General features: G+C 47.6%; 1 protein-coding gene across 4 annotated transcripts in view; it reads left to right on the forward strand.

Annotated features, from left to right (window-relative positions):
• LOC122897668 (collagen alpha-6(IV) chain-like) overlaps nt 1–12,505 on the forward strand; it is a 277,766-nt gene that overhangs the window by 240,220 nt on the left and 25,041 nt on the right. For 3 of the 4 annotated variants that reach the window (XM_044236041.1, XM_044236040.1, XM_044236042.1), the window contains exons 16-25: nt 20–64; nt 535–588; nt 1,819–1,888; nt 2,862–2,969; nt 4,117–4,257; nt 5,048–5,152; nt 6,183–6,343; nt 6,837–7,016; nt 7,586–7,769; nt 10,421–10,474. In XM_044236041.1, the coding sequence (XP_044091976.1) occupies nt 20–64; nt 535–588; nt 1,819–1,888; nt 2,862–2,969; nt 4,117–4,257; nt 5,048–5,152; nt 6,183–6,343; nt 6,837–7,016; nt 7,586–7,769; nt 10,421–10,474 (1,102 nt within the window). The remainder of the gene's footprint in view (nt 1–19; nt 65–534; nt 589–1,818; nt 1,889–2,861; nt 2,970–4,116; nt 4,258–5,047; nt 5,153–6,182; nt 6,344–6,836; nt 7,017–7,585; nt 7,770–10,420; nt 10,475–12,505) is intronic. The other variant, XM_044236043.1, reaches the window with a different exon arrangement.

Raw genomic sequence — 12,505 nt, forward strand, 5'->3', positions numbered from 1 at the left:
GGATCCCTTCTCTTCACAGGGTCCCATGGGTTTGGAAGGATTCCAAGGCCCTCCAGGCAGTCAGGTATTTTGGTTATTATCACTAATCAAAAGGTCCCCTTGTTTTACTTAACATGGCCTCAGTCCAGAGGGAACCACTGCTTATGGTATAAATTGTCTACCTCCCTTTGATGGGTATAATCTCAGCTGCTCTCTTCTTTTGTCTTCATCCATGAGGCTGAATATCCAGAGTTGACCAATCCAGTGCCATTCCATGGTCCTACTGCTTCATTATATTATCAGGGGCTACCAAGGCCAGCCTGCTTGTATTGATTCCTAGCCTTGGGGCCCATATACCTCCTAACAGGCAAGTTGGCTACCTCAAGCCAAACTTCCTTCTGGAACATTGTACACCCTTCAGAGTCGGGTAGAATCCATGCATACCCTGGAAGGTCTGCCAAGATCCCTATGCCATTTGCCCTGGCCTCATCCAAAGACCAGTCCCTCTTATGCTCTTAGACATTTGACTTAGTTCTAACTGTGTTTCTGTCACAGGGCAAGAAGGGGGCTTCAGGTTTCCCTGGGCTTAATGGATTCCCAGGAATGAAGGTAATGTTGTTGGGAAGTGGAAATCCAGGATAGGGGAGGTGGAAGGGTGAAGAATTTCCATAAATGCTGTTTAGTCCATTTGGCCATTCTAAGAAAGTTTCACAGATGGGGTGGCTTATAAAAAAACAGAAAATTACTTATTCCTTGCTGGTCTGGAGGCCGGAAGGCCGAGATCAGGGTGCTAGCATGGTTGAGTGAGGGTCCCTTTCCAGTCACTGCTTCTCACTGTGTCCTCACATGGTGGAAGGGGCAAGCTAGCTCTCTCGGCCTGTTCTTCTAAGGGCACTAGTCCCAATTCTGGGGGCTCCATGCTCATGACCTGATCCCCTCCCAAAGGCCCCATGTCCTAATATCATCCCTTTGGGCATTTGGTTTTCAAAATGAATTGGAGGCAGGGGAGATGCAAACACCTGGACCATAGCAAATGCCTACCTATGAGATGAAGTATTCTTTCCATATTTTAACTTCTTAAATGTTCCTCTTTCATGTGAAATGTATGAACCCTACTTTGAGCACACAAAACCAGTGAACCTTCCTTAGATACTACTTGATCAGAAGTAGACTAAGAGTGGAGGCGGGGGGCGTGCAGGAGAGGGTTGCAGGAGCAAATCCCATCTCTACAAGGAGGAATATTCTACTACTGACATTGCTTATAATTGCCAAATTTTTGGTTCTATGATTGTTTTAAAATTGTCTACAGACAATGCATCCCCTTATCACCTGTACTGGGGACAGGCAGCTCCTACCACCCCCACCGGATATGCCACTGTATCTGATTCTGATAACTGAGTCCCCCTGGACTCAGGACTCCTTTGACTTCATCTGCCTGAAATCATCTGCTAACAAAGCTTATGACAGCAGCAGAGTCCTGGGCCTGCTTCGGGTGGGAAAAAAAGTTGAAACTGCCCCTTCCTTTACACCTTTCTGGTGTGGCAACATTGTCTATTCTTGGGATCTGTGTCCCAGACCCAGAAGCAGATGACCCAGGAGTTGGGTTGCTGAATAAAATTGGGATCCCTTATTTTTGACAGGTGTGCAAACTGAGTGTCAAGCCCCTGGTGTCCTTTGCATTGCCTTCATCTGAAATTTACTGGACCTAGCAGGCCCTGGGAATCAGGAGTTGCAGAAGGAGAAAGCTTTCATTTTCCCGGGGGAATGGCTTTGAGAGCACATAGAGCTTGAGTGATAAGGTCATGGGAAGTTTGCGTTTAACTGATTGAATCTTTACAGGGTGAAAAGGGTGCCATTGGCTTGCCAGGCCCAGATGTTTTCATCGATACAGATGGTGCTGTGATCTCAGGTGCAACTTCTCATTGATTGGAGTAAAAAAGAAAGGAGTAGGGGTTACATCTATATACCCTATAATTGTTAAGAGGACACTTTTCCAGCCACTGTATCGCTGCTCAAGCCAATGCCCTCAAGGACCCCTCCTGCGTCCTGTACTTGGGGAATGAAGCTAACTCCAATGTATTTGGGCAAAGAAGCCAAGGCCTCTACTCCATGTTTGTATTGGGTCCACCAAGACTAACTAGGGTTTTGGTCAGACTGGGCCTGGACTTGCTGAAAGTTGTTCTCCTAATGATGCTAGGGAAAGATTGATATCCTCCCTGGCTAGGCTGACTTCAGCCTGAAACAATGGGACACTTGGGGTCTTATCTGCATGATCCCATGCCTGCTTGGGTTTGACAACTGCATAGGAAGTGGAAAAGTATCCAAATATCCAACAATGTTCCCATTGCCTTCTCCAAACATCTGTATGCCCACTGTCTCCTGCGACTTCTTGCTTAAGCAAAGTCTTCTATGACTGTATCTCTTTTGCCTCAGTCTCTGAAATTGTTTCTCCCCTCTCATCCTCTCTGGCCCATGCCCTGTCCAGTAAACTCATTGAAACTAAGGTTTTAATGGTTGGTAGTAACTTCCTGGGAACCTATTGGCATAATGTGAATAGCAGACTTCAACACCCTCATCCAAGTGGTAGACATTTGAGGCATGACAGAAGGTTAATAGTAGCAGAAGACCCTTCCTAGTTCTTAGCAGATCTTACCATGGAAGGTTAGCCCTGGCCGGACTGGTTCTGAACACTAGTGGAGGCTTAGCTCCTGCCAGCCCGTGATTACACGAGACCATCAGCATCTGGGAGACCTGTGAAGGGCAACAAAGAGACTTCTACCCTGAGGACATCTCCTTGCAACCCTTCTTAGGCATTCTGTGCCTTTGTGGGCCTCCTCTGGGTTTGCTTACTCCTTTTTTTTTTTTTTTCATCGTGATGCCAGGTTATCCTGGAGACCCCGGTATGCCAGGCCTCCCAGGACTTAAAGGAGATGAAGGCATCCAGGGCCAGCCTGGCCCTTCTGGTGTCCCCGGCTTACCGGCTTTACCAGGTGAAACAAACTAACCACCCCCTGCACAGACATGCTGGTGCCCAGCATCCCCTTCGGCATCCCCATCTGGTCTGGGTACATACCTAGCCAAAGTCAATGGAAAGGTAAACTGTAGTCACTAAGTTCTCCACCACCAGCCCAAGGCTAATGTATAGGATAGGAACTGGTCAAGCAGATTTCCTTTGGCCTGCTAATGTGGTGTTGCTGGAAAGACAATCCTTTTGGGGTTTGCAGTAACTGGAGGGGACCAATGTTGGACAGCTGGAGCCCTGTCACTCTTCAGTGGATTTGCCATCCCAGCTGATGCTTGCCAGCAGGGGCTAACAAAAGCCAAGAGGGGTACAAAAGTACCCAGACCCTCACTCTGTGCTTAACTCAGACACTAAATAGCCCAGGAACCTATGACTGAAGCCACCATTAGAGAAGCACACCCATATGTCATTCTATAGTAGTGAATAGAGAAATGCCATGCTAGATTCTCAGAGGCCATGATGAGCCAAATCTAAGTTCAGGCAGGACTTTGAAAGGCTTCAGTTTCTAAGTTCCTCAGGGATAGACATCTGTAAGGATGCCTGTGCTTTAAAAGCAAACACCACTGAGGTTGAAAAATCAAAAAGGAGGAGACTGGAGACCAGGCTTCCTGCTCAGGTTCACCACCAAAAAGCTCTGCACCCTTGACCATGTTCCGCCATGTCCTCTGCAGCTGCCCTCTTCCCAAGCTTCTCCCCACCCCGATCCCAAGCAGGCTCCCCACGGCCTCAGCTGAGCCAGTGGAGATGGCTAGACCCATCTGTACAACTAGGGAATTTCCCGAACTGGGAAAGGGGGAGCAAGCCTACAGGGGAGCCTGGATGTGGCTCAATCTCACAACCCTGAGATTGCAACCCCGAGATCCTGACCCTGAGCTGAAACCAAGAGGTTGGCCTAGATGACTCCTAAGGACCCTTCGAACTCTGATGCAAGAGAAGGGCAAATGATCTCCCCAGTTCTTCCTTTGGAGGGAGTTCCCAGCATATGCTGCTGCTTGGAGCACCCCTGGAAGAATAGGATGGTGTGATTTGCATTACTTATTATGTTATTATTATTATAATTATATTATTATTATTACATTATTACATTATGTGATTTGCATTGCTTATCCTTCCAGGTATCCCAGGTGCCCTAGGGCCCCAAGGAGTTCCAGGTGTGAAGGGGGACCAAGGAAACAGAGGCCGCACCACAGTTGGGACAGCTGGCCCCCCTGGCAGAGATGGTTTGCCAGGCCTGCCTGGCCTACCGGGCCCACCTGGTAAGTCCTTCATGCTTCTCTTTGGTCTTGAGACTCAGGTGTGATAGGGACTTCAGAACAGTCATGATTCTTGAGGGAGTCATGATTCTTCTCATAGGAGAAGTAGCCAGAATCCTTGGTGCTCCTGGGTCAGAGCCCTGCTGCCACAGGCTAATGACCAGAGTGGTCAGAGCACTCACCCACAAGTGAGCAAGCTAAGGTTGCCTTGATGCCTGAAAGCTGCCTGATGCCTTCCAATCTGTGTAGTCATTTCATCCTATCTTCTGTTGTTCCCAGCTCCTCTGTCTCTGGTCTCATAGCTCCTGAAGAAGCAACGTTGGCTCTCTCTCAAGCTTCCTCTGGTCCTTAGGGCTCCACTGGTGGGGGGGGGGGTGGCTGGGAGCCTGAGACATGGGAAGCCAAGCCTGGGCCCTCAAGATGGTTGCTCCAAGCCTCTACAGGGCTTATTCTTATGTCTTCTACTTGAGCATGAGTTCTAGATTCTAAGAGAAAGGGTGGTCACAGGCCCAGCATGTTTCATCATCATCTAAGCCCCATGGCCATGTCATCTGAACCCTGGGAAGCTTATACCCATTTCCTCTGTTGTCCCAAGAGCATTTTCTGGGGTAGACATTGGGACTGCTCACTTACTGAAGCTGTCTTGGTAATACCTGTCCTCTCGGTGTCTAGTCCAGTGCCTGGAACATGGTAGTCCTTCTGTGTGAACCTCAAGGGCACAGGCCTTAGCAACTGAGCTGCTGTGCTGAGTCATACATGATGCATCAGTCTTTGTGTTTCCCTTTTCCTGAAGGTCCCACATTTGAGACTGGAACCCTACAAAATGCAGAGCCAGGCTTCCCTGGTCTCCGAGGAGAACAAGGTCCAAAAGGAAACCCAGGCCTCAAAGGAATGAAAGGTGACTTTCTGTTTTTGGTCCCCTTGGGTTTCTGTGTTCCCCTAAAATCCTTGCAGAAGACTTTCTGGGGCATGAGCAAACTAACAGCTTTGGGAACCTGAACAGAAGCAGTTGGGGGGTCTGATTGGGGATTTGATTATAAGATTGTTGGCAGAGCTCCATATTTAGGGCTCAGAGACTGAGGCTGGTAATTGAGGTTACAAGGGACAAAGTGGTTTGCGGGCTCTTCTTCCTCTTCCTATGCCATCTGCCAGCAGAAGCTGTGGCCGGCAGCCTTGCCTATCAGCCCGCACATGCTGCAGCGCTTCCCAGCATGCAAGGCCAAAGGCCGGAAGTCGCTTCTCATTAACTTCAGCCTGAAGGAAAGGACTCTGAACAGGTCAAGACCTGGCCCTCCAAAAAAGCCAACAGGCCCTAGGAAAACAACCACGGGTCCCCACTGAGGGGGAAGGGCTGATCGATTAACACAGCCTTTGGCGGCACAGCTCTGTCCATCATCTTACGGCCTCTGGGTCATACCTCTGTTGCACACTCTTGAGAGCGGATATTAAAGTGCAAATCAATCAATTCATTTCAGTTGCGGCCCAGGCCAAGGTGGAAGAAGAGGTGAGACTGCAGGCCGAGGAGAGGTTTGGGGATGGCCGAGGGGTTTCAAGTACCCGAGATCTTTCCTCTTCTGTTGCAGAATGACCAGCTCACCTCAGCCTCAAGTAGAGCGGCCCTCGCTTCCTCTTCCCTGATCTCAGTGCCACCTCCTAACATGTCACTAAATTAGATCCATCTTTGTTGTGCAGCTCCATGGAGGACTATTTGGAGGGAAAAGGAAGGGAATTGCAAGCTTTGACTTAGGATGTGAGCCTGGGCTCTTCCCTGACTCACCGCAGAGCTAGCTTATTTCCTGGCACCTGTTATTAGGCCTTCTGATTCCCTCCATAGAGTTGTTCAAGGTGCAGATCCCTGCATTCATATTATTCTTTTTTCTTGGAAAGGTTGTCCACTTTGTTTAACCATTGTCTTCTTTTTCCCCTAGGGGACTTGGGCTTCTGTGCCTGTGATGGTGGTATCCCTAACACTGGACCACCTGGGGATCCAGGCCTGCCTGGGCCCCCTGGCCTCATAGGCCTTCCAGGCATTAAAGGAATCAGAGGAGATCCAGGCTCTGGGGGTGCACAGGGCCCATCAGGGACTCCAGTAAGTCTTACCCAGCTTTTGCTGGGAGGGAGCACTGGGAACTTTCCAGGGCCCCTTATTCCCACCCCGTGTGCTTTCCTAAAACATAGGAAAGAGAGATGGGGATAAAACAAAGCTTCAGGATTTGGATCTGTAGTATGAAAAAGTCAGACCAGATGATGTGCAAAGTCCCTTTCTGCATCCTTCCCTCCTCTGTCCCTCCCTTCCTCAATTCTTCCCTTCCTTCCACAAAATCATTTGCATTTGCCTAGCACACTCCAGGGCCCTGAAGGTAAAAATCAAACTAAGACAAGGTTACCATCCTCAAAGATTTAAACTTTGAGAAAGGATAAGAAAATCAGTGGGCAGTTGTGCTCTAAGATGATGACATATTCAAGTGCCCAGAGCGGTGCTAAAAGGTACCCAAGGATCTGTTTCAGGTCAGACCTAGGCTGGGTGCCCGAGTCCTACCCTGTCTCCATCTCCTGATTCTGCCCTTTTGTCTCTTTACCAGGGTTTATTTGGGCCTCGCGGTCCTGTGGGCCCCAAAGGAGAGAAAGGAGAACCGACTCTCAGTTCAGGATCAGGGTTGCCGGGGGAGCAGGGTGATCCTGGCCCCCAGGGGCTCCCTGGGGAGACGGGAGCCCCAGGCAAGGATGGAATACCCGGCTTACCAGGTCTGCCAGGCCTCCCGGTAAGTTGATTATTACTGGGTGACGAACTCTATAAATCCTCACATCTGACTTCAGTCAGCAGTGGGGGACAGTTCTGATGGCCACTAGACCATGAGACAGGGCAGAACAGAGTCCCCAGCATCTCTTCTGGCCTTGGCCACTAATGCTTTCTGCTCTGTGCTTCTCCTTTCAGTAAGATGGGAACCTTTCTCTGGGCCTGGGTCACATTCTCAGTTGATAAACCCCCGTAACCACTGACCCTATTGCTTAAAATGGTTCAACTTCTCACTAGCTTTCCCCTGCAAGTAATCCAGCAGCTTTCTGGGCCCCCAAGGACTGTTACCCTGCTCCTGTTTCCTAACCCCCTCTCCACCACTGATCTAGGAGGTTTTGCATGATCAGATCTCCGAGGGTTGACTAGCTTCGTTCCCATTAACCAAACCAGAGGAATTGATTGAGAAACTAGAGGGATCGAGGATCTTAGCCAAAAGTGAAGCATTGGCCACATTGGTTACCTCTTTCCTGTGGTTGGAAGCCTCTCCTGTTCCATCTTCAATTGGGATTTCATTCTTTCTTCTGTGTTGTCTAGGGTGACGATGGACAGGGCTTCCCAGGTGAAAAGGGCTTCCCAGGACTTCCTGGTGAAAAGGGCCACAGTGGTCCAACTGGCCCCCCAGGAATTGGGCTACCAGGATCTCCTGGACCTCGAGGGCTTCCTGGAGATCAAGGAATCAATGGATTACCAGGTCAACAAGGCCTCCCTGGACTTCCTGGTAAGTCATGGAATCAGATGGCCTGAGCCCTGAAAAACTGACCCCCAGTAGAGTATGGCTATGACCCAGGTACATGAAATGTGTCAGATGAATAGCCTTGGCTGATTGCAATTTCTAAGGGATTTCATGCAGAAAAGAATCGTAATTATGCCATGGTACACACTGCACAGAGCAATATAGATTCCAGTCCTACTTAGTGAGAAAACTTCGTAACAGACCAGTCTGAAAAGATAACAGAGCTGCCTTGGGAGCTTGTGAGAGCATAGTCTCTGGGAAATTTCAAGCAGATGCCGGATGGCCATTTTGTTATAATTACCATCAAAGTAATGAGCTGGAGATGGGATAGGTGTCCTCTAAATTAGATGGTAATGTCATCAGACCTTCATTCCTGAGGTCTCAGATTGACAAGAGACCCTACCCGTATCTAGTCTTATCGCTATTTTCTACCTTAAATCCTTCCCACTTAAAGAGCTTCTTTTTGTCCCTAAATTTCTGGAATTCTAAGGAGTGACAGCCCTGCTTGTAGATGGCAAAGGGGCCATGCTAATAACTCGCCTTCTTCCAGAACAGCTCTTCATTCCAACTTTGGCTTCCATTTGGGAACCACCCTACTTATGGTTATCTGAAGTTTGGAAACTTGAAATTCATCTCTCATTCTTCATTCACAGTGCTTCTTATATTCTTTCCTTCCTTTTCTTGCTGTCAATTTCTTGTTATCTCATGCCCAGCTTATCAAATATACCTCCATTCCTGTTAGAATAAGTGGAGGGTTGAAAGGAAGGATGGGTGGTTGGATAGATGTGTGGGTGAATGGGTGAATGGCAACAACTTCCTATGTGGCTTCTCCTCTCCTACCTCCAGACTTTCGCCCACTCAATTCTGCTATGAACACTGCTGCCAGTATAATATTTGTAAATTATTGCTGTCATTGTGTTTCGCCCTAGTATGAAGCCACAAATGATGGCCTTTTTCTGGAATGTTCTTCCTTGATTTTCTATTTCTGAACTGTTCTTCCTCTTTTTTTCTATGCAGCCAGGTTTTACCTGTCTTTCAGGGTACAAGCCCCACTTTTCCACTAAGCCTTCACATGACCTCCCCAGGATGTCACTGCCACTTCAATTATGTATTTTCTTCTGTTAATGTTTTTGCTTTTCCCAACCGCTTTGTTAGCATCTGGATGCTAAGGGAGGCAATCCTTTTTGGCATGTCTCAATTTGCCTAGTACAGTGCAAATTCCTTAAGAGACTAACATACACTTGCAGAAAAAGGGAATTCTCAGTAACCAAAGGGCCATTTCTTAGGCCCATTTCTTCTCTTTCTACCTTGACACCTTGAAGAATTACCAAAATAAAAAGACAGAAACCAGAGCATGTCAATTTTTATTTCCCACAAAATCTACTTGTGTACGTTGCTATAACAAGGATGATAGTACAGGTTAAGAATCAATGATTCAAGATTCTTAAAACCAAGTCAATATTTTAGTTTATAGATTCCTATGAAGGCAGTAAGGAATTTTTTTATCAGACTCAGTCATCCTGCCTTTTGCAAGTCCTGGTGTCAGCCACAGCTTTGCATCCAGCTCTGTTCCAAGGACATTATTCACGGTCATTCCATTGCTCTTCTGCCAACTGGGTCTTTATTCTACACCAACCATTTGTGCAGACAACTGGGTTTTAAACTGAGCTATACTGGGATGGTGCACACATACTTACATGCACTCAAATTGGATATTATCAGCATTCTGATTGCTTGACAATAGGCTGAGTCAACAGAAAGAGGCCGATGGGACCATTCCTACCCTAAACGTCACTAGGTCCCAGACACAGAAAGCTCTTGGGAATATAGTTCTATAGTAAACTCTAGGCTGGGAGATGCCTTATGCAGAAAATGGTCTTGTTGCAGTAACAAGATTTTCCAAAAAATTACTTCAACTAAGAGCATCAGCTTTCTTTTTTCTCTCCATGGCAACCAAACATAACTCCTCAAAACAAGCGATTTTGTTCCACACATTTTTAAAGACACATAACCTGTGAGCTCTAGACATTGTATTTTGGCCATTACTTTTGCTGTGAACACCAAAGATGAGATTCTATTTTTTTTTCTAAAGAGAGTGTACAGATGGCTGGGTGAGTGGGCAGGGGCAGGAGAGAATCTGAAACAGGCTGCCCTGTGCCCTGCCCAGAGTCTGATGTAGGCCTCCATCTCACGACCCTGAGATCAGACCTGAGCCAAAATCAAGAGTCTGATACTTAATGAACTGAGCCATTCAGGTGCCCCCAAAGATGCTGTTCTTAATGTACTCACTCCAACCAGCCGTGGCCCAGGCTAGGATGGCTGCATTGCCAGGAAAGGGGATGTAGTCATTAGAAGCCTTTCACTCGAGTGGTGTGACTTATTAAAAACCTTGGACAAGCAGACAACTGGCTGTTTCCAAAGAGGCTCTCAACCAGATGCTCACAGCAATCATTCACCCTGGTTATTGCCGACCCAGCTACAGTGTCCTTGATCCCCGTGTGCATGTCAGCTCTCTCCCTTCAATCCAGACAGGGAATGTGATATGTGGGCATACCCAGACTGCAGCCCAGACTTAACCTAGGGCCTCAGGGAACTCCCATCCTGGTTTAATTTTCTTCTTTACTCGATTGGTCTAGGTGACTGCTGCTGCAGGGAGAGCATTGGTAAAGGAGACTTAGTCACAGAGGGAGGTGAGCACTAGCTCAGTCTTGAAGTTCTTGAACACCAATATGGGCAAAAGCTCCTTTCCTTTTCATTCACCTCTATCTCAGACACTCATGATGGTCTGAGCACCACACTAGAGCCTCTGGTTGGTGGGGGGGGCGGTTGTGATCCTAAGGCTGGGGCACAAAGTAGTAAGTAGGCACGCGGTCTCTGAGAGGGACTTGATTTCTTTCACCATGCATGTCAATGGCTTCGCTGATGTCTGCCTGGAACCCCTTCATTTTGTGAACTTAACTGGGACCATAACTTGCCTTGGGAGTTACCCGGAAGGATGTATATGTGTCTGATGTTCATTCAGGGGACCCCGAGTAAATGGAGATGTTAGAATCTCAAGAAACAGAGGTGCTTTTTATTCTGAAGTTGCCTCTGGGCAATAACAGGGACAATTCGGATTAATTAGCTCGAGCATTGCACTTGCAAAATAGAACTCCGAGACAATTTCTGCTTTGTCGGGGGAGGAGGCTCTGAATTCAGGACAGAAAGTAGAAGACAGAGGAGTAAAGTGAAAGAGCCAGATGCCAGGGTGACTTGAAGTTCTTCCCTCCTGAGCATCTCAACCCTCCACTTGCAATACACAAGGGTGCTGGGGTGCGCGGGTCTTTTCCAAATGCCGGTCCTTGGCCTCATCCTCTAAAGGTTTGTTTTTATCTGGCTATCACAAGGGAAAAGAATTTATGAAACTTATCTGATGACTGGAGTGAGGATGGATGTTCATGTTTGTGGCCAGCACAGAGTTATTTGGATTTTACCCTTTATTTTGTAAGATTAAAAGCCACGGATCTGCATGTTTGTTTGATGTGCTGGAGTCAACAGGCTACTGAAATGGCGAGGACATGAGAACCTTCTGCAGGGTCACTCTCACGCTAGCATCCAGGGAGGCTGCTTTTCAGCCTAGTCCAAAGGACAGAGGCCCAAGCTGAACACAGGATTGGCAGCCTTTACTCAGCCAAGCATCTTCTCATGTTGAGCTTGCCCACCATGTCTAGTTCTACAGTATGGCCCTCAGAAACAGCCCCATCATCCCAAAGCCTGGAAGGATGGAGTTGGGTGTGACCACCTATGGGGGAAGATCAGGCCCAAAGGTCCTCTCCCCAGCTGCAGAAGACTCTCAGAACCTGAGGTCTAGAAGGCAGATAGTGGTTCCCCAGGCTACAGACTACTGTCGCTAACCAGACTAACGCAGAAACCAGGGGAGGGCCTTGGAAGTGTCTTCTGAATACTCCTCCTTAAATAAGATGATTTTTAAAAATGCCCATTCACTGAGGAATGGCTGGGGAGCTGGGCACCAGGCAAAACACTACTAGCATCACGTTGTGTCTTCCTCACCACACCATAGGAGAAAACAGCTCCCATTTGATGCCTGAAGCTCAAAGAGGTTAAAGTATCTTGCCCCCATGACGAGTGAGTAGCAGAACTAGCATGTAAGCTCACGTCTCTCTGGCCTCAGAGCCCAACATCTTAACCAATACACTATACTGTTCAATTCCCCATTTTGCTTTCAGACTGGAACAAGTGGAGGAAGAATGGCAGGAAGTTGAGTATGTGAACTGAATCATAGCTTGTATACATATCTGTATGAAATGCAGTTTGTGATTTCCTTTAAGTATGGGTGAAAGCTATAGCAGTTTACTGGAACTGTTGGCTCTGTGGCTTTTAGCAGACCTTGGGGGATTGTTTTAATGAATAGGCAAGACTAATTTTAATTAGCATAGCAATTGTTTGTAAATGGCACTTGAGGGAATCGACATACAATTTGTTCATCAGCATTTTATTAAACGTCCCCTCTGTGATCTTATATAGACTCTTTTTATTTGCATCATGAACGAGCAAGGAGGAATTTGCTAGCAGAAGGGCTGGGCATGCCAATTTCAATGTCTCAAACACTGAAATTGACTACTGCTTCTCCCTGAGTCACAGAGTTGACTTTTTCAAAGGAGGAGCTGAGGGAAGGTTCACTGTTGGTCTGTCACAGCCAAGAGCATGGCCTTCAGTGTTTG

Source organism: Neovison vison, chromosome X (assembly GCF_020171115.1).
Source record: "Neovison vison isolate M4711 chromosome X, ASM_NN_V1, whole genome shotgun sequence".
NCBI classification, from domain to species: Eukaryota; Metazoa; Chordata; class Mammalia; order Carnivora; family Mustelidae; genus Neogale; species Neogale vison.